Raw genomic sequence first — 24,291 nt, forward strand, 5'->3', positions numbered from 1 at the left:
ATCTCAAAAGGCATTAGCAACTTTTCAGAAGTAAGAGTATCAACTTGTTTGGCTTACTGTTTTTCTTCTTTATGTTTTCATGAAAATTGGGTGATTAGGTTACATTGTGTCTAAAGAGGGTGAGGTTGAATGGAACAGGAAGAAGTAAACAGTTGAAGGAGAAACTGGAGACTTGAGTCAGTGTGTAATTGTGTAGGGGATTGTGACACAAGGAGGTCTGTAAAGATGATGGAATTCCAGGATTTGAGGGAGGCCCGTTGGAAAGTTTTTCCAAGGTCGTCGTGGGGGCTATGAGGGGCAGCTGTGCCACAGAGGGTTATTTTTGAGTTGGAATGAGGCTGCTTTTAAATATGACTGACTGGATCATGGTTTTTCATTAGAATCTCCTGGTGAGCTTTTAAGAAATAACAGTGCCTGGGCCCTACACCCAGAAATATATTTTCAGTGCCAATATGGAACTGAGAGAGCCAAGCACCTCATGGTAAAGATTAAATGAGATGTTTCGGCCGTCTTAACAATCCCTTCCATGTACTGAACTCTAATTTTATGTACTTATTTGTCTTAGTTGCATCCTGTAGGATCTCTCTTTGAGGTGCACAGACTCATGTTGGGGCAGAGGGGCTCAGAAGTCACAGCGCGCTGATTCTAGTTCTGGCGCACAGGTTTGGAGCATGGGGGCTCAGTGCGGCTCTTGGGCTTAGCTGCTCCATGGCATGTGGGATCTTGAGTCCCTGACTAGGTTCGAACCTGTATCCCCTGCATTGGAAGGCAGAATCTTACCCATGACCGCCAGGGAAGTTCCATGTTTAATTTTAAATAAAAATTATTTTCAGTATGAAGTAAGTTCTCTGCCTGGGGCATCAACTGAATACCATAATCCCTACCAATTGGCCTGTATTTTCATTTCAAAAACTGAATATATGATTCTTTAGGTTTTTGAATAAATGCTTAATAGTAAATTGTGCCCTAACCAGTCTTAAAGGAAAAACAATCCTCAAAATTTTAATGATTCTCTAATACTTTAGAACCAAAGGACTCATTCACAAGCTGCTTCAATATTTTGATTATCTGGGTAATGATTTGAGGGTTAGTCCAGGATTTAGTAAGAAATACATGTGTTTTGTACTGACTGGTATGTGTGGTGGCTAACTAATGGAAATAGTGGAACATAATTAGAACAGAGTATATAAACAGGTTAGGAATTTAATCTGTTATTTGGAATGTGGAGTGTTATTTCCCTGTAAGCAGTGACATGTGACAATGTATGAGCTCATTTTAGGATTTCCTACGCCCTTAGGGCTTTTGTGAAAAGTCCAAGAATTTTCATGTAATACTTTTCTTTGCACTAGATATTTTAAGAAGTATTACGTGGCTCATTTTGCAACAAGTTACAGAATATGGAATATTAAGAATTTTCCCATTTTCTGAGCATACCCTTTTAAGTTACTTGATATTTGTAATTTTAGTAACTACTTTGTAAAAGAGCTTAAATTCACCTTAGAACAGGATAGATTGTTTAGATTTTTTTTTAATTAAATAGAAAACTTGGGATTGAGGAAAGAAGACAAAAATCACTATCTTACTCAGCTTTTAGTATGAGAAGAGCAGGAAAAAAATAGGGAAATAGGAACCATGCTCTTCCTCTTTGTATTTCAGAATGACCAGAGGGCATGTCAGACCTTAGTAGAGTGTGCATACCTTTTTGTTTAACTTTGGAGAAAGAGAAGGCAAGAATATGACAAAGCCATTTTCCATATTTGAGGCCTCTAGGTTGGTTCATTTAATTTACTTAATGGCAAATGAGTTTTAAGAGAAACTAAACTCCTTGGGCTGTTTTTCTCTCAGTGGCATTGATCTGCCTTTTTTCTTTTTTTGTGTGGTGAGGATACAGCTAAGAAAAGAATGGACAGATGTATACTAAATTTGGCTCTAGGAGTGATGGATGCAGAATGTATGTATGAGTGATATACTTATGGAGCATGCTGCAGTAGGGGATGAAAGTGAAACTTATTGGGCTGTTCATTAATTAAAAGTCACTCAACCAAGTTCAGAAGCACATGACCAGTATTTCCTTTTAGTAATAAGGAATCGAAAACATTAAGAGTATGTATTGAAGTATGGTTAAACATATGTAGTTGCTATTCATGTAGATCAGAAGCAGATATCTGCAGTGTCGTATGGTTCAACCTAACATGTGTATTGGATCACAGGGAAAGACACTATTCGAAGAGGTTGGTTCAAACCCAATTGCAGAATCTAGGTGGAATAAATTCCAGTAAGGAGACTATGTAGATCTGGCATTTTGGAACAAATAGGACAAGCTGAGATTATGGGCACCTCAGTTTACCTGGTAATGGGAAAGCTGGTAACATCGAAGACACAAACAAATGTGTGAGAATATGCTATGCTGCCCCTGCTGAGTCGTTTCAGTCGTGTCCAACTCTGTGTAACCCCATAGACAGCAGCTCACTAGGTTCCTCTGTCCCTGGGATTCTCCAGGCAAGAACACTGGAGTGGGTTGCCATTGCCTTCTCCCAAAGAGATGCTACAGTAGTGCATTTTTTGTGTTTGGTGAAAATTTATTTATCTGTAATAGGCACAAGTGTACAAGTAGTGAAGAACAACTAGCAGATTTTTCTATTTTAAGTTGTACATGGCATACTTGGATAACACTGTCCACACCCTCAGCAACAAATATAAAAAGCAACAGGATTCCTGTCCAAATAAAAATTTACTAGGGCCTTAATCATTTTCTGACATGTTTTAAATAGTAAAGATTTTTCTGCCACATGCTTCAGAGCAGTAGATTGTGTTCTAAGGAATTTCTAAAAATATTGGGTTTACAAAAGCCTGGTGATCCAGTGGTTACAGATTGAGTTTCCACTGCAAAGGCCACAGGTTTGATCCCTGGTTGTGGAAGTTATGCATGCTGGGTGAAGTGGGCAGAAAAATCTGTTGGGACTTCCCTGGTGGTTGAGTGGCTAAGGCTTAGTGATCACAGTGCAGGGGGCCTGGGTTCAGTCCCACATGCTGCAACGAAAAGTGGGACCTGATGCCAACAAACAAAAGGCCTGTTGGAAAAGCTGATTGCCAGGCTTCCTGCAGCGAATTAAAATGGAAGACTGGTACAAATGGATATAGCAGGGAAGTGGCAGTTGGGACTGCAGGAAGCTAAAGAGTTTACTGCTGAAAAAGAAGTGGAGGCCACTCTCATTCATCTATTAACTGTTTAAAAAGCAGGAGAAAATGGACATGCATATAGGGCAGTGACTTTAAAATCTCATGGAACCCTGAGGTTGTGCAAAAAGAGGAGGACTATGTAGAGAGTGGCCAAGGATGGGAAAGCAGAGAGAGCCAGGGTTCTGTTAATCTATTTTATATATTTGGATTCTGCTTCATAAAAGTTTAAAAACACTGCTGTAGGTCCTGAAATAGCTGTGGGATCATTCCTTGTTACAAGATTTCATGTGTCTTCTACTTCTTTAGATTTTTAGGTTAACCTGAGAATTTGAAGCAAATTTTGTATTGATACAGACTCGTGTGTATTTTAAAAATCATAATGATAGGCCTTCATGACTGTATAAGCAGATATTCACATTGTCCCATCCTTTTGCATCTTTTGATCTTGATCTGTGTTGATCTTTGAGGGGAAAATGTAATTTGATTAATGTCCCATTTTCAACTTAGTTGGTCATCTGAAGCAAAGATTATAGCAGAACTACATATCGTTATCTTTTACCCCAAATCTCAATTTTGCAGTAGAAAGTGAAGTATGGTAATTTGGTCAAAACTATTGTGTTGGCCAAAAATTCTTTGGGTTTTTCCAAAACAGCTTATGGAAAAATCCAAATGAGCTTTTTGACCAACTCAGTGTTAAGTATGTGAACAAGTAAATAGGAGGGCTAATTATTCTGGAAATTTCTGGCAGTATTTACTATAAAATACAAGGAATGTTCCAAACAGACCTCAGATGGCTTTAATCAGATGTCTGTTTTATGTGAATTTACTCTTCATAAATCAGATTAGGTTAAAAAGGATTCTCTTGGAACTGATTCCTTACCTTTGAGGCAAAGGTTCTCAGCCCAAGCTATATGTATATGAGAATTGTCTGTTTAACTTATTCCAGATATCCACTGCTGTATCTTGTATCCAGAAATCCCCCAAAAGCTCATAGATTATTCTGTTATGCAGCCATACCTAATTATGCAGTTATACCTAATTATCTCATCCCAAATCTTACAGAATAGCTGCTGTTAACCCATTTTACAGATGAAAAACCTGGGCTCAAGTATATAAATGACCTACAAGTGTCTTAAGTTGGGAGGAAGTGGAACTAGAACATAGGCTTTCTGGTTTCCAGAGGAAATAAGGCAAGCCAGTGCAAACTCAAAAACTTAGGCGAAAATGGATCCTAAAAGTCAAGTCTAAATCCCTCATTTAACAAAACAAAACCACTTGCAGATTGTTTAAAGAAAAATGTGGTTACTTTCCAAGTAAGTCTGATAATAAAAATGGCTATCATGTTGATGATATGTCAGGACAAGCACCTTACATCCATTACCTCATCCAGTCTTCTCAAGTCTGTGGAGTCTAAATACTAGTCTATCCTTGTGTTGCAAATGAAACAATGCTCAGATAAGATTTGAGATTCAAACCTGAATTTCTCCTTTGAGACCCTGAGCTCACAACCATCATATTCCACTACCTCCTAATTAATAACTGACTTTTGAAGAGGGGGTGCATGCTCACTAGGTTGGCCTGAAGAATTTTTTGGGGAGGTTTTACAGTTTAGGAACTTTAGGTCCAGCCTTTGGAAAGAGAAGATTTTAATCCAAACAAGTGGTATGCTTCATGCTTTTGTGGTAAGCACATAAACACATGACCCAGGCCTTCTGGAAGAGGAGGGCTTGTCTCTGGCTTTTCATGAAAACCCAGGAGAGTGGTTAACCAATACAGATGGCCAGGAAGGAGGAGGCCACACAAAGAGGAATATAGTTCACTTCTTAAGGGAAATAGAGAGATCTGCCTTGAGGAAATAGCGTGACCAGGAAGGCCTCGCCTTTGGTTTGCCCAAGACTTTGCTATTATGATCTTATAAACAGTCATTCCTGAGCCCTACAAGTGTGTCTGCATTTGTTGTGGGGATTGATTTACCCAGACAGGTGGAAGAGTCATGACTTAACGGTTATAAACAGCTGCAGAGGCCTGGACTACTCCTGTGGCCTTAGGAACAAGGGATGTAGTCATTCCCCGAAGCCCGGCATTAACCGGCCTTAAGAACCGGCCCTCAAATCGGAACGACTGTAATTTTGGTTTAGTGCATGCACCACGCGTTACAGCTAAATAGTAACATTAAAATGTAAAGAATTTCCCGTCATTTTACAAGGGATCATTTTCGTATGCCTTCTGTTGCTGACTCATAGTGCTGCTGCTTTGGGACTGTCAGGTTTCCAGGCAGGACACATAGTAGGTATTCAGTAAACGTGGGATTGTAGCAGTCGTTTTCCTCTCTTGAGGAGCATGCCCTAGCTATCCGCCATGAATAAGACAAAATGATGGTAAAGATAAACCTGTCCTCAACTTGCGATTTCCAACTAGCCCAGAGCGAGTTTTTCCTTTTATCAAGGTAACTTTTTTAAGTGACAGCGAGCACTACTTGTACGGAGCGCGGGGCAGGTTTGTCTTTTGTCCAATCATCTCCGAGATTTGGGGGTGGGGGAGGGGAAACGTCCCCAGACCTTCCCTGATTAGGAAGGGGGCGGGTTTAGGCTGAGCAGGGCCCGTCTCAGCCCGTCTTGACGTCTCAGGATGCTTGGCACTCCAGAGAACCAATAGGAGTGAACAGGGTCATTTGAATCGACCAATGCCGCCGGGGTGGGGGCGGGGATTTGCGAGCCCTATAAAAGCGGTGGTCCGTCAGGCAAGCCGCGGCGGAGGCTCCTGCAGCGGTCGCCGGCTCTGGGTTGGATAGCTGCTCTGCGCCCCTCCGACCTGACCCTTTCAGCGCTCCGCTCCGCTCCGCGCCAGCCTACCTCGCTCTTCGGCGCCATGACCACCACCACCACCTTCAAGGGCGTCGACCCTAACAGCAGGAACAGCTCCCGGTGAGGCGAGGGGTTTCCGGGGCGGGAGGTCTGTTGCCCAGGGGGCCGGGCGGGTCTGGCGGCTGGTTGTTGGCTGTAACGTGCCCGGGGCGCTGCGCTCGCGCCCGGCCGACTGGCCTGGCTCGGCCACCGGCTCCGCCTTTGTGCGGCCGGCGAGCTTCACGCGCCGGCCCCGCCCGATTCCTGCTCCTCTCCCATTCATTCCTCCCCCGAAGCAAGGGGCTGGGAAGGGCCGGGGCCCCTCGCGCTCGCCGTGCGGCCGGTTTTCGTTAGTCGGGACGTGCTGAGAGGGTTCGCTTTCTGCCTTTTGCGGCGCGGCCGGCTCGGCCCCAGGACGGTGGTCTTGGGCCCCAGGTGTGCGGGTAGCCCGCGGGGCACCTTGATCTGGCCCCATTGTCCCACCCCCGACAACGCGCTCTTGTCTCTAGCCCGAGAGCAGGTGGGTGGCCCCGCGCCCGGCGTGGCGGTCAGATCCTGCAGCCGCAGCGATCAGGTCCGGCGGGCTCCTGCCCACACGGGTCCGCCTGGCAGGTGGCATTTGTCTTCGGGCGGGGCTGGTCAGCACGATCCCCGCCCCCGTTCAGGACCCAACCGTAAACCCTCCGCCAAGTGCCTTCCCTCTGCTAACAAAGGAAAGACCCCTGCTCCTTCCCCTCCCGCGCCCACCTCCGAATGGGAGGGGGAGCGTGTCGTTCCTAGTGGGTTTTCTGCGCTCAAACCTTCGGACCTCGGTCTTCGCATCCCACCTCTTTCGCTTCCCCCTTTGACGTTGGCCAAATGAGTTCACCTCTGGGCCGGATTCCCGGGCTGGATGGAGGAGGTTTCCTGTTCTTGGGCGGGGCCGGAGACATCCATTGTCTCTTCCGTACTATCTCCACCTGCGCAGCCCGAGCCTTTCTGGCCACTCATGCCACTGCAGCCAGGCAAGGGGGCCCTGGGCACGGTGTGTGGACTGGGAGGGCCTCTCTTCCGAGCCCTTGCCTAACTTGGTGGAAGGCTTTGGATGCCGTGGAAGATGTCCACATTGTGTCGGCTAATTGCACGCAGGCTGTTCTTCAAGGTGGGACACAAGCGTCTCTGGGATCCTGCCCAAGGCGTGGAGGCAGCTTAGATTCCACTTTTTCTGAGCCTCTCTTCTTCACCGACCACGACCCGCCGTCATGTGTGGGCAGCCTTGGGGTCCTGGGCAAGCGGCACAAAGGGAGCCATTTTGTGGGGCTAAGAAGACAGCCGTGAAAGAGCAGTGTCTCACAGGGGTTGGAGTCCTTGGGGACAAAAAGCAGGCCGCATCAGTGAGGCTGAGGAGGTAGTGTTGGAAATGACATTCTTAAGACTTCAACTCTTTGGTTGCCTTTTCAAATGTAGAAAAGAATGGGGAAGATTTTAACAACTAAATCAGTGTGCTGCTCGGAGGAAGGGGAACTTGAGTAGATAGACCTACGCAAACCCTGGTCACTCCCTCTTCTCTTGTCATCCTTCCAGTGAGATTTTTTTTTTCCAGAGGACACTGGAACAAACTGAAACCTTGGTTTTTCATTTTGTGCCCTGAGGTCAGCTTTATGCTGGCCAGACTGTAGTGATTGGGATGTGAAAACTCAAGCATTCTATTAAAAAATCAGAGGTTTTTTTATCCTTTGCGGTTGAGCGCAGTTTAGTGCTGAATTCATAAAGAATTTAAGTAACCAGGTCAAATGAATCCTCACACTAGTTTTTTCATTTGTAGCTTTGAAATGTGAGACATACATGACTTTTGGTTTTGCAAAATAAATGTTTTAACCCCCTTTTGTCATCAGTTTTCCTCCAATATTGTCATCTTAAGACTCTATGTAGCATTGTCCTTTTATTTGCTTCTACCTTTCCTTCTCGACTAATTCTCTTAAAACTTCTTTCCTTCAGTAACAGTTTCCTAGTTCTATAAACAAATAATAAATTTAGTCTGATAGGGAATGATCTGCAAAGCTCACATGGAAACTCTGGGATTTAAAGAGATAAGAAAGAAAAAGAGTACTTTTTTGAAAATTGCTACCCGCAGTTCATGGACACATTTTTGTTGAGTCTCAGATATGTAATTCTGATCTCATTATCATAGTTCAGGAAGAATAGCAGGATCTTAGAAAATAAAATTGAAATAATTTCTCTTATGATCCAAATCCTTTGTTTGGGGATGTCTCGCTGTTACAAATGGGCTCCACAACACTGACGTCATCGGAGTAGGTAGAACCTGCTCTTGCAAGAGGGACACAGACCTTTAAAAAGTTGGGCTGGTCAGAGCTTTGACTTTCTTTTCTAAGCTGGTGTTCGGATTGTAGTGTCTTTTTTCTTTTTGTAAGGTAAAAAAGAAGAAAAATTCCTGGCCTATTAGGGTTTTGAAGATTTTCATCTGGCTGAAATAATTCATGAGAATTTAATTATGATAGTAAGGAGAATAAGTCTAATCTCTGGGGAATGAAGGGGATGACAGTGAAGCAAGTTAATTTTGTTTTTGGGGGGGATCTTAGTTCCCCTACCAGGGATCAAACCCATGCCCCCTGCTGTGGATGCACAGAGCCCTAACCACTGAACCGCCAGGGAAGTCTCTGAAGCAAGCTAATTTTGATTATAATATTTCAAGTGTCTGTTGATCTGAGGTACAAATGATAAAAACCTAGTCACTTCTGACTTAAACATAGAGAATGACTATTAAGAATTTGTAACATATTTTAAATTATTATTTAAACAATTTTATTAGCAGACCCAAAATTATAAGAGGTATGCCTGAACATGATTTCTTAATTCATTTAATGAATTTAATCTGGGTGAATATTTAATATGGGAGACTTACAAACAGTGGGCTTTTAAATGTTTTACATGTTATAAAAGCACACAATGGATTCCCCCCACCCCCACCCCTGGAAAATAATAATGACATTTTAATTTAGTGTAAATTGAGTACTGAATTTTACTATGGAGAGACATGAATATTAGATTTGGAGAAAGATGCTAGAGGACCTATATAAGAAATATATTCAGTCTAGAAAACATGAAAAGCAATCAGAACACCAACTATATAGGTTTGTAGTTTAAAGAGAAAATGGTATTGAGTGATCCCCCTACTTCACTTTGAGCCCTTTTTAAATGTGCCTGCCAGGGCTTGGGGTCTGGCCCCATCTCTGTCACTTGTTTTAACTAAAGTTGGGCAGTTCATTTAGAACTTCCCCAGGCCTGACTTTGTTCTTTTAAAAAATGAGGCTATTTGTTGAACTAGACAGAGCAGAGCCCAGTGTACTACCACCCGATAGCCAAGTCCAGCTGGCACCTGATTTTTACAAGTATAAACGGCTGAAAAAGGCCAGACGAAGTATCTTTCACGACTTGTGAAAATGACAAGAAAATCAAATTTGTGTCCATAAATAAAGCTTTATTGGGACACAGCTGCCCTCATTCATCTTCGTGTTGCCTGTGGCTTGCCTCTGTGCTGTTATGGAGCTGAAATAGCTGCAAAAAACCGAATGACCCACAGGCCAAAAATAATTACTGTTTGGTCCTTTACAGAAAGAACTGGTGGCCAGAAAGAGAGGGTATCTAACATTCTTTCCTTTCGGTGTTCTACTGCTGATTTCTCAAGGTCATGGAGGGCTTCCTGGAAGAGGAGAAGGTTTAAGAAATGGGCTGGATTCTGAAACAGTCACCGAGGAAAGGGTGGAAAGTGCTCTGGGCAGGAGGAAATATGGGAGTAAATATTCTGAGGTGGAGATAAGGCAGAGCAGTTCACGGAACAGGGAAGAATGTGGCCTGACTGGGCTGGAGAAGATGGTGAGAACTAGATATAGTTGAGAGGGGAAGTCCGAGCAGTTTGCTTCTGTTCTGCTTGGGCCTAACCGAGCCTGCATCTGCAAGCTTACTTGTGCGTATGTCTGCTTATCTACTTAGGAAAACTTATGGAAGTAGAAGCAAGTTTAAACACTTGATACATTTTTATCAAAATTATCTGTAGAAAGTTTGTGCAAATTTATATTCTCACACTTCAGTTCACACTGGAAATTGGCTTTTTTTTTTCATCTTTACCAACCTAATAAGCAAAAATATATTCTTTTGTTTTAGGTTTCATTTATTTGCTTGTGAATTTGAATTTTTAATATTTAGAAACTACCCATATTTTTAAATTGTCTGTTAGTCCCTTTTGTCCATTTTTATTTCTCTCATGATTCTTTTAATTATTTTAAAAGTGATTCTATCATCCTTTGTCAAATATGTGTATTTTTGCCAAGTTTAATCTGTCCATTTTTCATGGTTTCTGGCTTTCATCTTGCGCTTAGAAGGAAAGCCTTCATGACTAGAACCAGATTCGTACAGGTTTTCTTCCAATATTTTTGTCTTAGGCTTCAAATTTAAATATTTGACCTAGCTGGAATTTATTGTGGTAAATGAAGTGAGTTAGGAATATATATTTGGTTTGTTCCTTTAATCAAAATGACTAGCCAGTTAATCCATCACAGTTCTCCCTTCTGAACTAAATAAAATACTCCAATGGTGGTCTTTTTGAGAGAGAATTCTTATCTTGACAGTCCTGAGCAGAGGTTGACAAAATCCCCCATTGTAGGAGAAGTTGGTAACAGAATCTCAGTAATTGATAAAACATACTTAAAAATTAGTAGATTTGATGGGACTTTCTTGGTGGTCTAGTGGTTGGGATTCTGTGCTTCCAATGTGTGCGGGGGCTGCAGGTTTGATCTCTGGTGAGGAACTAGGATCCCACATAACATGCGGCGCAAACAAAATCAGTAGATTTGAACAACTCAATTAATAGGCTTTATCTAGTAGACATATAGAACACTGCTAACTATATGTTTCTTTCAAGCAGATACAGAAGATTTATAAAATGAAGCACCTATTAAGCCATAAAACACATCATATTTCAAAGGAACATGTCACATAGATCCTGTCTGTATTATAATGGAAAGCTGGAAATCAGACTAGAAAGACCTATGTTAGCAAATTTACAAATGTACTTTTAAATAATTTATGGGTCAAAGAAGAAAATAATGGAAATGAGAAAATATTTAGAATGGGAATAAAAAATCACAGCTTGGGGATGCCTCTGGAGGGATACTTAGAAGAGAATTTTTACCTAAAGTGTTAAATTTTTCCTTTCCTTTCAAATATAAGGAGCTGAGTTTACAAATGACAGCTAGATTTATCTGGAAACTTGAATGAAACGGACACCTTCCTAGAGAAATGTTTCTTACTCAAAATGACTTAAGAAATAGAAAAATAGACCACTCCCATCACCATAAAGGAACTGAATCTGTGGTTAGGACATCTTCCCATGAAACCATCTCCATTTTCTATGTTTTGAGTAGTGACAGGACAAATGAAATTGAGTTTTTTCATGGAGGGGACAAATTGGTCAACCTGTGTCCGGAATATCTGGAAATGGGAAAGTGCCATATTTCCTTGTCAAACACAAGAGCTGTAGGTGGTGTCTAAAGGTTCACGGGTGTAGAGCATGTCATGGAGTCCTACACTTAACTCTTGATTGACTCTCCTTGTGACTGGTCACTCGCGATGGTTAGTGAGAATAGTGAGGTACACGTGTATAGATGATGCTGAGATGGGAGAGGCGATTACGAGCTTTCCTTGGGCTTCTGAGTTGGTCATGTATATATATATTCTTCCATTTAAAAATGTTTTGTTGGAAATAAAAATGGAAACTTTTTTTTTTAAATAAATAACAAGATGTGCTTCTAAACTTCTTTGCAAATGTGTCCAGCTGGGCCTAGCAGACAGGATCCATTAGGCTTTGGCCTGTTCCTAAAAGGGGATGCCAACCAGCCTGTTGCTGGTACTTCAGGACTGTTTCAGCTGCCTGGTGCGGTGCACAATCTCACCACCTTAAGGTCCATCATTGAATTTATACCACACTGGAATCAATTCCTAATTTTCCCATTAACAGTTCTCTTTTGTGGGGGTGTGTGTGGAATGAATGGGTGGGTGAACTGAAATGAAAGGTGTTTGAAAACATGTGCCAGGAAACGTCTTGATCTGATCTGAAACTGACATTTCGCCATCATTTCTAGGGTTTTGCGGCCTCCTGGCGGTGGATCCAATTTTTCATTAGGTTTTGATGAACCAACAGAACAACCTGTGAGGAGGAACAAAATGGCCTCCAGCATCTTTGGGACACCTGAGGAAAATCCCCCTTCCTGGGCCAAGTCGGCAGGTACTGCTCGTCTCTGTGGTCAGTGGTCAAGGGGTGGGCCCAGCAGGACCACTGCACCTGGGTTTGTGCTGCTGACTAACATCTAGCTTAATCGTGGGAAACAACAATTAAAGCTTGTCATGGGAGGAGAGACAGGGGCTAAGACGGGGGAGATGCGGGAGTTGGTGTGATGGCTGAGAACAAGGAGAGCCGTCAGCTGGCTCATGTGGCCCCTCTGTGGCATTTTACTAGCCGCCACTCCCTGACACTGTGGGCTCATGTTGTCATGTGACGCGAGCCCATTATATAGTGGCGTGCTTTAGGTCTTTCCCTGGTATTCCTCACGAAAGTATATTTTGATTCAGGTGCCAAGTCTAGTGGGGGCAGGGAAGATTCTGAGTCATCTGGACCCCAGAGAAGGAATTCTTCTGAAGCGAACTCTGGAGACTTCTTAGATCTGAAGGTCAGTGCAACAATACAGGGGGAGAGACAGGCTTGGAGGTTTACGCCCTTTAGAAATGAAATCCTCACATCACCCCCCGCCCTTCCTCCACTATACTAAGACTTGCCACTGGAGTTTCGGGGTTTGTTTTTTGTTTGTTTGTTTGCACTTAACCACTAAATTTTTATTATAACATCAAAAAATACAGTATTAGTAAATAGAAATACAGAGTAAAGAGAAAGTAGCATAAATGGGGAGGGGTGGGGAGGTGGGGCAGGGCTAAGGAGGAGGCCACGGACAGGGGCATAAGCCTTGTTCTTAGTCATCGCTTTCCTGTAACTTTCGTGAATCTTTCCCATCCATCATCACCAATATCACTCCAGCAACAATTTCTCAAAGGGCATCTGTCTATCCTAACTCTCTAAAGGCTTTGCTTATGATCTCAATCCCTGGAGTTAATACCCAGGGCAAAGAGCCTCTATTAAATTATTTATCCAGTCATCCCTGAGCTTTTTCTCCCACTAGGTTTTTATCCACTGGAGTTTTATTACATCGAGTGGTAATTAGGAAAGGGACTGACTGTACTGCTGATGGAGGATTGATAGAGTAGATCAGAAAAATGAGTTCATGTGACCTTGGTCTGTTCATGTGTCTCTGCTACCAGTTGGGTTCATCTTTATCCTTCAGTATTGCTTTTTGAAACCGGATCATTTGCACTTCCTGTGTATCTCACACATAGTAGCATATCTGAGCTCAGGGATGTTTTAGTTGTTGGCAAATGTTGCCTGTTGTTTTGAGCTAAACTTCAGGAGGCTGTTGCACGGCGTTACCATTGGTTGTCTGCAGGTGAGCACGGCTCCTAGGCCCCAGATGTTTGTCTGGAAAGCCTGGTGGGATGTCCCCGAGTTGGGGACCTCAGGGCACATGGAGACGGCAGCCGCCTGAATGTGGGCAGACTGGTAGAAAGGCTTTGGAATTGATGAAGGCCCTTCAACAGCTAGATTAGAAAGAAAGGAAAAGGGGTGGAAAGATAGGTTTACCAGTTTCCCATTCTGATAAAAGCGCCTCTGAAGTGCTAACTGATATCATCAGTGTCAATGTTAAGGGTTTTTGGTGTTTTGACCATGTTACTAGCACTGGGGCAATTTATCCAGTAGCATTTTTTTTTTTTTTTTTTGGTCCAGTAGCATTTTTGTGTAGCATTGTTCCAAGTTGAATAAAGGCTGTTTATTGTAAAGAGCACCTTGACCTTGAACTTGACTACATCAAAACAAAATTTGACATCTGTCTTCAGGGAGACAGTAGCTTCTCTGAACTATGATTGTTTTCTTTGTGTGTGGCCAAATTAAAATCTGAAGTAAATTGTAACTTTTTTCTTTTCCAGGGAGAAGGTGACCTTCATGGTGAGTATGTCTGAAAAAAGTATGCCAATTTCTGAATGTTAGAATAGACTCAATTTTGACTCAAGTCATGTCCTGGGGAAAGAGGCTGGCTGGAGAGTGAACCTGGCTGAGCCCCAGGTGCCAGTGTCCATCCTCTAGGGGGAAGGGAAAGCAAAATGGAAGCTAGCAAGCACGGCCAGCAGCGAGAACAAGGCTGGAAACCTCCTAAAGCTTTCAGAACAGACGGATGTCAATCAGGTTGTTATTTGTTACACTCAGTGAGAGCTTCTTAGTAACCGTCTCTGGCATCGCAAGCTCAGACCTCAGCATTACATTTACAGTTGATTTTCTACTGAAGTGCTTACTCAGCATGACAACCGGTAACCCTGTGATCTTGTGAATGATGACTTTAGCAGGCAGGTGTAAATTATCAGTTAGCATCCACATCATCAAATTATAAGTGGAAAAGAGCTGTAATCATTTAATTATTTAAAATCTTTGAAGTATTTATTGGCACTTCTTTAACAAGAGCCAGAGAATCGCTGCTGCATGTGATGTGAGGTTTACGTGTGTTTGGCCTGCAGCCATCAGGTTCAAGTTGACCCGGTGACACGCAGCCGGCCCAGGACAAAGCCGCTTCTTCAAGGCTTTTTTCTGTCATTACATTCGGCAAGTCAGTCTTCGAGGAAAACAAATTCCTGTTCAGTTTCTTGTTGTCTCTCGCTGGGCGTGAGGGGAGGAGAATCTTCTGAACCGTTGTGAACTTTACCTGGGTTTTCCCTCCGCAGACAGATTGCTTCTCATTGGACTGAAGGTGTATTAGTTTTTGTTGCTATCTAGTTTGTTCCATTTAAAAAGATTGTTCTGCAGGTTCAAAGAAAAAAAAAAAATCTTGACTTTTTGATTCCGCTGCTTTTTGTATTCAGAAATACTTCCAATGTCAGACCTTATTTAGCAAGAATAATAAGTTAATCTTTTTTTTAATAGAATTTTATTTATTTTTGGCTATGCTGGGTCTTGGTTGCTGCACAGGTTTTTGTCTGGTTTCAGTGAGCGGTGACTGTTGTCTAGTTGAGGTGGTCAGGCTCCTCATTGCGGTGGCTTCTCTTGTTTTGGAGCACGGGCTCAATAGTTGTGGCACGGGCTTAGCTATTCCACATCGTGTGGGATCTTCCCTGACCAGGGATCAGACCCTTGTCTTCTCTTCACCACTGAGCCACCAGGGAGGCCCAAGAAGCAGCTAATCTTTATTCACTAATTTTGATCAATGAATAGAATTACATATTTGGGGAGCCCACAGCAGTATGTGAGACCCTGAAGTTATGAAAATATATGTCATATTTGTCCTGCTAATAATTCATTCTCTTAACCTCTCCTTTGGGGTCGGCCTGCCTTCACGCCTTGAGGGTAAACTATTCTTTGTTTGCTGAATAAAACTCTTGAGCTGTAACTGAAGAAAAGAAAAAAATTCTCTCCCCCACCCCCAGCTCAGTGTTATAGATCCTTCAGGTGAGTAGCACATGCAACGTGTACAGGTCTTTCCGTGTTTTTTGATTGATCGTCAGTTTGGCACCTGACTATTCTCTGCTCCTGACTGCTGCTACTTTTAGCTTGTCTGTCATAAAATGACAAGGGGCATGACAATTCAGACCATGTCTAGTGAATAAAAGTCAACCCCAGTTCTGTCGGCAACTTCACTGCAAAGCCAATCAGTTCTGCTCAGTTAAATAAAGCAGATCTTGCTTGGATATATTGCCTTCATCTTTGGGATAATTAAACACAGGAATGTCTATAGTGAGGACTTTGGAAATCTTAAAGAAAGAGGGAGAAGGTCCAGGAAGCTTGGGCAGAAGTCCTTACCTGCCTTCGGGCAAGTCTGTTGTGTTTTCTAGAGGTTCTAATTTTGTGATCCTTAGATGAGTCGGTTTTTTCTCTTCTGACATTGCTGTCTGATCAAGTTACCTTACTGGTATGCCAGAAAAGACAAGTAAGGAGTAGATAGGACGTATATTATGGCAGAAGCCATAATTTTGTTTAAAAAAACAAAAACATCTTTTAAATTACTGGATTCAGTAGACAAAAGATCCCTGTCAAGTCCCATAAAAGTTTCTAAAGCCTTTACCCTTAATTCGTATACTTATCACAGACTCAAGGAAGTAACAAGCCAACCTGTATCGCTGGCCAGAGTATTTCTGACCGGATAAATGAGTGTTTAGGTTAAGGGCCATGGTTGTGTAGTCTCCACGGGTGCCTTTTTCCTCCCTTTTTCTCGTTTGGCTTCTTGTCACCCAGTCGTGAAAGACGAAGCGGCTCCGTGCATAATGATAAAGGCAAACGTGAGATTGGCAGGAATGAGCTTGTTTATCTAAAAATCGTTTTATGGAAATAAACTACCATGCCGGGTAACATTTGTGTCCGTCTGAAGTGTTCCTCAGCTGGGTGGCCCGGATGGTGGATTCAGTTAGATCCTGTCCAGTGGGGAGGCTGTGTCCTCGCAGCAGAAATGAAACAGCTTGGGTTGATACACTGGCTCAGGCGGAGTTCGTGGTCTGTATTCATCTGTCTTGAATGGCTTTAAAATTTGGGTTCTTGGGTTTTGTTTGTATTTGCAGTAAATTGGACATGCTTCCCTAGGTTATTTAAGGGCGCCTGTCGGAGGACTTGGGTATGGTGTGTTGATGCATTTGGTCCAGTTTCTTGTGCAACAGGAAGCTGAGGGGTAACCCTTTCTCTCCAAGCTTTGGTTCATAACTAAGTGCTATCATCTTGGAAAGCGTGTACTACATTTTTACCTGTAGTTGAATAGTATAGAACATTATATGCCTTAGAAGTCAGGTTCTATCAAATAGTCCAAAAATTCATGAAACGAAATGTTTAAAGCAGCAGTAGCATATTCCTGAGATGTTATGTTTCTGATCTAAGACTTCCTCCTTGAACTTCTCTGTTTCAGTCGGCAGAGTGAAAACTTAGTACAAGTGGTTTTAGGGATGTGGACCTTTAATGTTTAGTCTGATGAGGAACTTTTCTTTTAATGAGTAATTTTTTTTGGAGTTAGTACTTTGCGTTGGTGTCTAATATGAGTGCTTACAAAGTTCTTACATAGCATATGTCATAACCAGTATTTCTGCTTCACTGCTCCAGGGTTTTGGAACTTCTAAACTAGGAGGAAATAAATGTCTTTAAACCTTAAGGTAGTTTTTCTTCCAAGTCTTATAAATATCTTAGTTTTTTATACTAAAGGTGCCTCTGTGTGATTATTGCAAGGTAGGTGTTAGAATATGCAACAGAATTTAAGATTTAACACTGAAATGAAGAGAGCTGGCTTTTCTTTTTAATTAAAAATAAGTCTGACATGCCTTAAACTATTAAACTCTTCATAAAAATTACCTTTTGCAGAAAATAATGCATTTTTTTTTCTTTTGCTATTACTCTTGAATTTGAATCAGTGGCAACAACCTGGTTAAGGATTCCTATATGCTGGTTGAGAATTTCACAAGTCAGTCTGGGAATCAGTCAAGCAGTATGTAGGACTGGATGTATTGGGTGATAATAACACTGGTTCTTAAGACTTTAATGAGGAAAGGGCAGGGTTGATATGATGGGAGTAACTGGATTAAGATAATTAACCATCAGTGGCGGGGGGTGGAGTCTTTAATAAACGTCTGTAAGCTGGATATTACATGGTTTTTAAAAAGTCAGACTCACTCGTTAATCATGGAAACATTAACGCATGACAGAATTAAATAATCGTTTTTCACCTGTCACTTAGGCAGATATTAAGGTGAGGTGGTTATCAAGTGGGGGAAGTGGACCGATGTGAGTAGAGGATGCTCTGACGTGGGCGCTAGAGTGGACCTGGACTGCCACTGTGGAAGGAGGCGCCCAGTCTCTGTTCAAACTTAAGACGACAGTGCGTGTCCCCCTGGGCCTGTGTTCCAGAGTACACACGTTACGGTTTCAGAATGGTCAGACTGGTTTTACTTTTTGGCTATCAGTAGAGGATTAATCACATATACTATATATATACTAGAAAGCAGTGACTTAAGCAAGATCAAGTGTGACCATGTGTATGTTGTTTAATTGCTCAGTCATGTCTGAATCTTGCAACCCCATAGACTGTAGCCCTCCCAGGCTCCTCTGTCCACGGGATTTCTCAGACAAGATTACTGGAGTGAAGTGGGTTGCCATTTCCTCCTCCAGGGGATCTTCTCTTCCCAGGGACTGAACCTGAGGCTCCGGCATTGCAGGCGGATTCTTTAGCACTGACACCAGGGAAGCACCTGACCATGTGTATAAGTGAAGTGAAGTCGCTCAGTCGTATCCGACTCTTTGCGACCCCGTGGACTGTAGCCTACCAGGCTCCTCTGTCCATGGGATTTTCCAGGCAGTAGTACTGGAGTGGATTGCCATTTCCTTTTCCAGCGGATCTTCCCGACCCAGGGATCGAACCCGGGTCTCCTGCATTGTAGACAGACGCTTTACCGGCTGAGCCACCAGGGAAGTCCTGACCATGTGTATAAGTGGGGGTAAATTTCCAAAAGGGACAAGTTGCTATCAATTATGTTAAATACAATAAAAACAAGATTGTCTGTGATATGCTGGAAATAAAGCACACAAAGCTTACGCAAAACAGATGGACAGAGGATGCACACAGTTAGTAGTGGGGCCTCTGGGAATACGGGGAGGAGACCCACCCAGCAGTGGAGTGGTGGACCTAGAGCTTATCTGTAATGTTCACATTTAAAACATTTATGTCGCCATATACTTAAGTAATTTAGGAAAGAACATACACAGAGAAAGACCTGGGGATGCATACGGCAGAATACTAACAGTGGCTGGTTCTGGATGGTGGCCATGTGCCAACTGTTTTCTTCTTTATAGCTCTAGGCATGGTTTGAACCATCCTCCAAAAAGCCCCTTCAAAAAACTTAGACTCGTCATCTTCACTGGGAATAGTTATTAGTCTTAATTTCATTCTGTTTTCCTAGAAAACGTGGACACAGACTTGCAGGCCACCCTGGGGCAGAGCGAGGAGAAGCCTGTGCCCGCCGCCCCTGTGCCCAGCCCAGTGGCGCCGGCACCTGTGCCATCCCGGAGAAACCCCCCTGGCGGCAAGTCCAGCCTCGTCCTGGGCTAGCTCCGTCTGCCCCGGACTCTCGTCGTTTTGTTTCTTTGTTTTTCCGTGCTTGTGAGCCGCACAACTTGAGCCTGACTGGACATCTTTTGGATTTGTTTCATTAAAAAAGAAGCACTTTATGTACTGCTGTCTTTTATTTTATTTTTATTTTTTGGAAGAACAGGTTCTCTGTCTGTCCTTATTCCTCTGGGTCTGTAGGCCTTGGCATGAGTGTTTTCTAGTAGTAGATTGGAGGGAAAGCTTTGTGACACTTAGTACCGTGTTTTTAAGAACAAACCATTTGGTTTCAAATGTGTTAGAGGATCTTTTGTACTGAGGTTTTTAAAACCCTTTTTTGGTCAGCTTTACTTGGGTTTACCAAGCCTGGATTGGACAGACCAGTAAACAGTCCACAGGCGCTGTCCCTTCAGGCCCCCAAACAAGGTTGTCTTGATGCCGAAACCTACCTGGTGTTGCCCTAACTTCTCAGTGCCCTTTGCTAAAAAGCATCTTCCTGTGCCATATGGAGTGATAAAAGGCCTGTGCCCTATGCCTTGCCGCCTGCAAAGCAAAAAAAAAGTAAAACAAAAAATTGCCTTTTATTTCTGAACCTTAAGATACATTTAAGCCAGATACTTAACATGACTGGCTGAGCAAAGCCTGCTGCTCCCACGCAGAGGAAGGCTTGATGTTCACTCAGACTGATAAATTCCAGGTGGTGAAGCAGGGGCAGGGTCTTCGTGGGGAAGGGACCCGTGGGGGGGCAGTGCTCTTCTTAGATAACTTGAAGCTGTGTGCATGATGCTGGTGCTTGACCATGAAACGAAAGTCTCATCCTTAAAATGTGTGTTGTACTTCACAACCCTGGACTGTTGCTTAAAGTAAACGATGTACAAATTTTGAAACACTGTGTCCTGTGTCATCTTTTTGAGATTGTTTCCGCAGTTCTACCTGCTTAGTTGCTTTTTTCTTTGTTACTAACAACCCTGCTACCCAATGATTTGATGAGCCCTTCAAATTAAAACAGACTTAAGGAAGGCCTAGAGAGAAGTGGGCTTCTCTGTAAAGAAAACAGTGTGAGTGCAGAATGCCAAAATGAACATTAACTAACATCTGGTAGTAAAAGGAGTAATACAGATACCTGGCTTCCAGAACAATTATTAGCCAATACACTTTGGACTCTTCTACCACTTATCCTCCTTTGCTGGGTGATAACATTAATATTTTAAGTTCTCTCATGCCTACAGGATGCCCCTCGATGGTTAGTGATCAAAGAAGAGGGCTCCAAAGAAAAGAAGGGTCATGTAGCCAGAGGGGGACAAGGTCATCTGAGTCTTGTCAAGTGATACAGGAGATTGGAGAAAGCACACTGGGTTCTAGGGAGAAAGTTCCAGATCGAGGTATCAAACGTCCAAACCGGGCACTGTCCGATGGCTTTTTCCGTGTACCTACGCTGCTAATCAGCAGCGTTCCTTGGGCCTATCATTCGGAAGCTCGATTCCTAACTTTGAGACTTTTGGGTACTTCCTTGGTGGCCCAGTAGCTAAGACTCCATGCTTTCAAGGGGGCACTGGTTGGGGAACTAAGATCCTAGGGGCGTGCCCCAAAAGTTAAAAAAAAAAGACTTTGAAACAGGTCACCTTTAACCATCCCCCACCGTGGTTGAAATGATTTAAGCCTGGTTTGTAACCACCAGCTCATTTGACTTAATAAGCATCTCTTTGGGAAGAAAAAGGGTAATCATAGGTTGTGGGGGTGTTTTTCTTCCTTATTATTTTGCAAAACGGGCAGCTGTGCTATACAATTTTTCCAGTTTCACTAAAACAGATTAATCCTACAAATAACCTGAGTTAAGGTTTCTGTTAGAACTAAAGAGGCAGGAAACCTGCGCCCTTTTCTCAGTAACTGGACAGACCTGGGGAAGACAGCTCCCTGATTTGTGTCATAACTGTAACTTGGCTTTAGCTCTCCATGCTATGAAGGTAAGTGCCTAGGCCAAAAGTGTTGTGAAGGAGTTCTGCTGGTCATCTTGGTACTGTTACAGATTTTTTAAATTCTTCATAAACATGTTTGCTAAGGGTGTTGAATTTTTCCCCTTAGAAAGCTTATGGTTTAGAAAGTGAAGTTGAACTTAAAATGATGAGGGCAGAAGAGTCAGTATTTTGATGACAGTCTTGGCTTTTTACACAGTTATGTGACTTGAGTGGCTTGGTATTTATTGCTAATACCTAGTCGTCTTCTTCGGAGAAGGCAACAGCAGCCCACTCCAGTACTCTTGCCTGGAAAATCCCATGGACGGAGGAGCCTGGTGGGCTGCAGTCCATGGGGTCGCTAAGAGTCGGACACGACTGAAGCGACTTAGCAGCAGCAGCAGTCTACTTCTTAAGTGTTTTAAAATTAGACCACCAGGCTTCCCTTCCTGATGCTTCTGTTCCATTTAGAAGTACTGGGGTGTTCAGAACCCAATGGAACAGAAGCATCAGGAAGGGGAAGGGTGTTCAGGTGGGGAGCGACAGGAAGACAGCAACAGCAGCCCACTCCAGTATTCTTGCCCAGAAAACCCCATGGACAGAAGAGCCTGGCAGGCTACAGTCCATGGGGTCCCAGAGTTGGACTCGACTGAGTAACTAAGCGCAGCATATTTACATGTATTCAGGAAATAAATTACATGAAATCTACAAAAAATTGAGAGTCAACAAAAGTTAGCAGTGACCAGCATTTTTTCAGAGGAGTATATAACTGAGGAGGGTTCTAGAGAAAAATCAATTCCACAGAAAGGATGGTCCTGATTACCTGAGTCTGGTAGAAAATCGCCTCTTCCAGGTAGAACAGGAGGTTTGAAGTAGATGCTCCCATGTTTCAAGCCAACTCTGGCTTGTGAATTCATCTCTGAGGAGCTGTGCTAGCAAGAGCCTGTTGTCTTCAGATTCACCCACTTCAGCTACTGGGACCCCCCGAGGTTCGGGTCTTGGGTTGGTACTGCCTTGACTCAGCGGGAGGAAGCTCTCCTCCTATCCCCGCAAGCGGGGTGAGCACGTGTGGGTTCTGAGAAAGCCGGAGCCGGCCCACGCTCCCCAGTATTCAGGCCAGTCCAGGGGACCCCCCCGGAAGGTCTGGCCCAGTAACGTTTGGGGTGAGCGAGGGCGTCTGCTGGAGCGGAGGGCGGCTGATGTCCACGCAGGCGCACCCTCAGACCAGACGCGTGGCGCGGGCACCGCCACGCTCGGTCGGGCGCTGGGGAAGGCCTGGGGCTCGGGCGGGCGGGCGGGGCACCCGGGCGCCCATGCAAATCAGGGCGGCCCGGCTCCGCCCGCCGCCGCTGCGGAAGCGGCCGTTCCCGCGCCCGACTCCGCGCGCTCCCGGGGCCGGTTCCGCGTATCCCCCGAGTCTCCTGCCTCGCGGCGCTGGCGATGGGGACGCCGGCGGGGCGCGCGCGGCCCGTGCGGGTGCTGGTGGACATGGACGGCGTGCTGGCGGACTTCGAGGCCGGTCTGCTGCGGGGCTTCCTCCAACGGTTCCCCGGGGAGCCGCACGTGCCGCTGGAGGAGCGCCGCGGCTTCTTCGCGCGTGAGCAGTACCGGGCGCTGCGTCCCGACCTGGCGGTAGGGAGCGGGGGGATGGGAGGGGTGCGGCGCGAGGGGAGCGGGGCCCCCGACCCCACAGGACATCCGGGGACGGGGAGCCTCTTCCCTGGGTCAGGACTGTCTCTGCTCCATGTCCAGACACCTTCCTGTTTAAAATGAACAAAGCTCTCACCTCAGAATCCACACTTCACTTGGGACTAGACAGTCTGGGGGTGTTTCCTTACCGCTATACAAAATCCTCCACCCGGGACTCTGATTTGGGGACCAAAGCCCCCCAGGAAGCTCACCTTTGAGTCTTCGCTGTGTGTGTGCGGGGGAGGTGTGTAGTGAGGGGGCTTAGCCAGGACGGGAACGCTGTATCTTTCAGGACAAAGTGGCCAGTGTGTATGAAGCCCCAGGCTTTTTCCTAGACTTGGAGCCCATCCCTGGAGCCTTGGAAGCCTTGCGGGAGATGAATGACATGCAGGAGTGAGGATGGGCGGCGAGGGAGTGGGGGCTGGGGGGCAGGGGCAGGCACCACCGCGTCTAATCGTGCCCCCTCCTGGCAGCACCCAGGTCTTCATCTGCACCACCCCTCTGATGAAGTACGACCCCTGTGTGCCCGAGAAGGTGCGGCTGCCCCAGCGCTCCACAGGCAAACTTAGCTTCCGAAGTTCTGATTTGTTAAAAGAAACCATGGGGGACTTCCCTGGCAGTTCAGAGGTTAAGACTCTGTGCTCTCAATACTAGGGGATACGGGTTCAGTCCCTGGTCTGGCAACTGAGATCCCACATGCTGTATGGCCCAGCCAAAAAAAAAAAACTCCAACACACCAGCAGAAACACAGAAAGTGGGGGGGGGGGGCGGGGGTGGAGGGGTGTCTCTCACAAGCTGTAGACCCTCCCTCACACCTACTAGCCCTGAGTTCAGGGGCCTATCTTGCCCTATTGACCCTGTGCCCACCTCACAGTACCGCTGGGTGGAGAAGCACCTGGGACCCCAGTTTGTGGAGCGCATTATCTTGACGAGGGACAAGACCATGATCTCAGGGGACCTACTCATTGATGACAAGGAGGTCATTCAAGGTGGGCAGCCTTTCTCCTTAGCAGCCTCCAGGCATCTGGCCTGCTGGGATTAGGGGGAGGGAGTTCAGATAACCAGATTAGGGACTTCGGGTTCCCTGTCTCCCCTCCCAGGCCAAGAGGAGACCCCCAGCTGGGAGCACATCCTGTTCACCTGCTGCCACAACCAGCACCTGACCCTGAGCCCACCTCAGAGACGGCTGCGCTCCTGGAGCGACAACTGGAGGGAGATTATAGACAGCAAGCGGAGAGCCCTGCCACTGGACCCCGGCTGCCTAGAGCTGCCCCAGCAATGAGGCTGCAGACAGCGGCTGGAGGAGGGCAAGGCAGACGGGCAGGGGAGCCGGGCAGGACCGGGTCCCCGTGCAGCCTGGTGGCGGTGACCCCTCAGCACCGTGCTGGCCGGAAACGCGCTGGGAGAACA

General features: G+C 44.9%; 2 protein-coding genes across 2 annotated transcripts; both read left to right on the forward strand.

Moving 5' to 3' along the window:
- Window positions 1-5,938: 5,938 nt before the first annotated feature.
- On the forward strand, window positions 5,939-20,127 carry JPT1 (Jupiter microtubule associated homolog 1). The gene is made up of 5 exons (XM_052657510.1): window positions 5,939-6,104; window positions 12,161-12,303; window positions 12,648-12,745; window positions 14,109-14,127; window positions 19,095-20,127. Exons 1-5 carry the CDS (start codon window positions 6,049-6,051, stop codon window positions 19,241-19,243), a joined length of 465 nt encoding a protein of 154 aa, XP_052513470.1. The 5' UTR covers window positions 5,939-6,048; the 3' UTR covers window positions 19,244-20,127.
- Window positions 20,128-22,632: 2,505 nt separating this feature from the next.
- Window positions 22,633-24,291, forward strand: NT5C (5', 3'-nucleotidase, cytosolic). Its single transcript, XM_052658522.1, has 5 exons — window positions 22,633-22,824; window positions 23,174-23,274; window positions 23,355-23,415; window positions 23,756-23,870; window positions 23,982-24,291. The coding sequence occupies exons 1-5, from the start codon at window positions 22,633-22,635 to the stop codon at window positions 24,161-24,163; spliced, it is 651 nt and encodes a 216-aa protein (XP_052514482.1). The 3' UTR covers window positions 24,164-24,291.

Source organism: Budorcas taxicolor, chromosome 19 (assembly GCF_023091745.1).
Source record: "Budorcas taxicolor isolate Tak-1 chromosome 19, Takin1.1, whole genome shotgun sequence".
Taxonomy (NCBI): Eukaryota; Metazoa; Chordata; class Mammalia; order Artiodactyla; family Bovidae; genus Budorcas; species Budorcas taxicolor.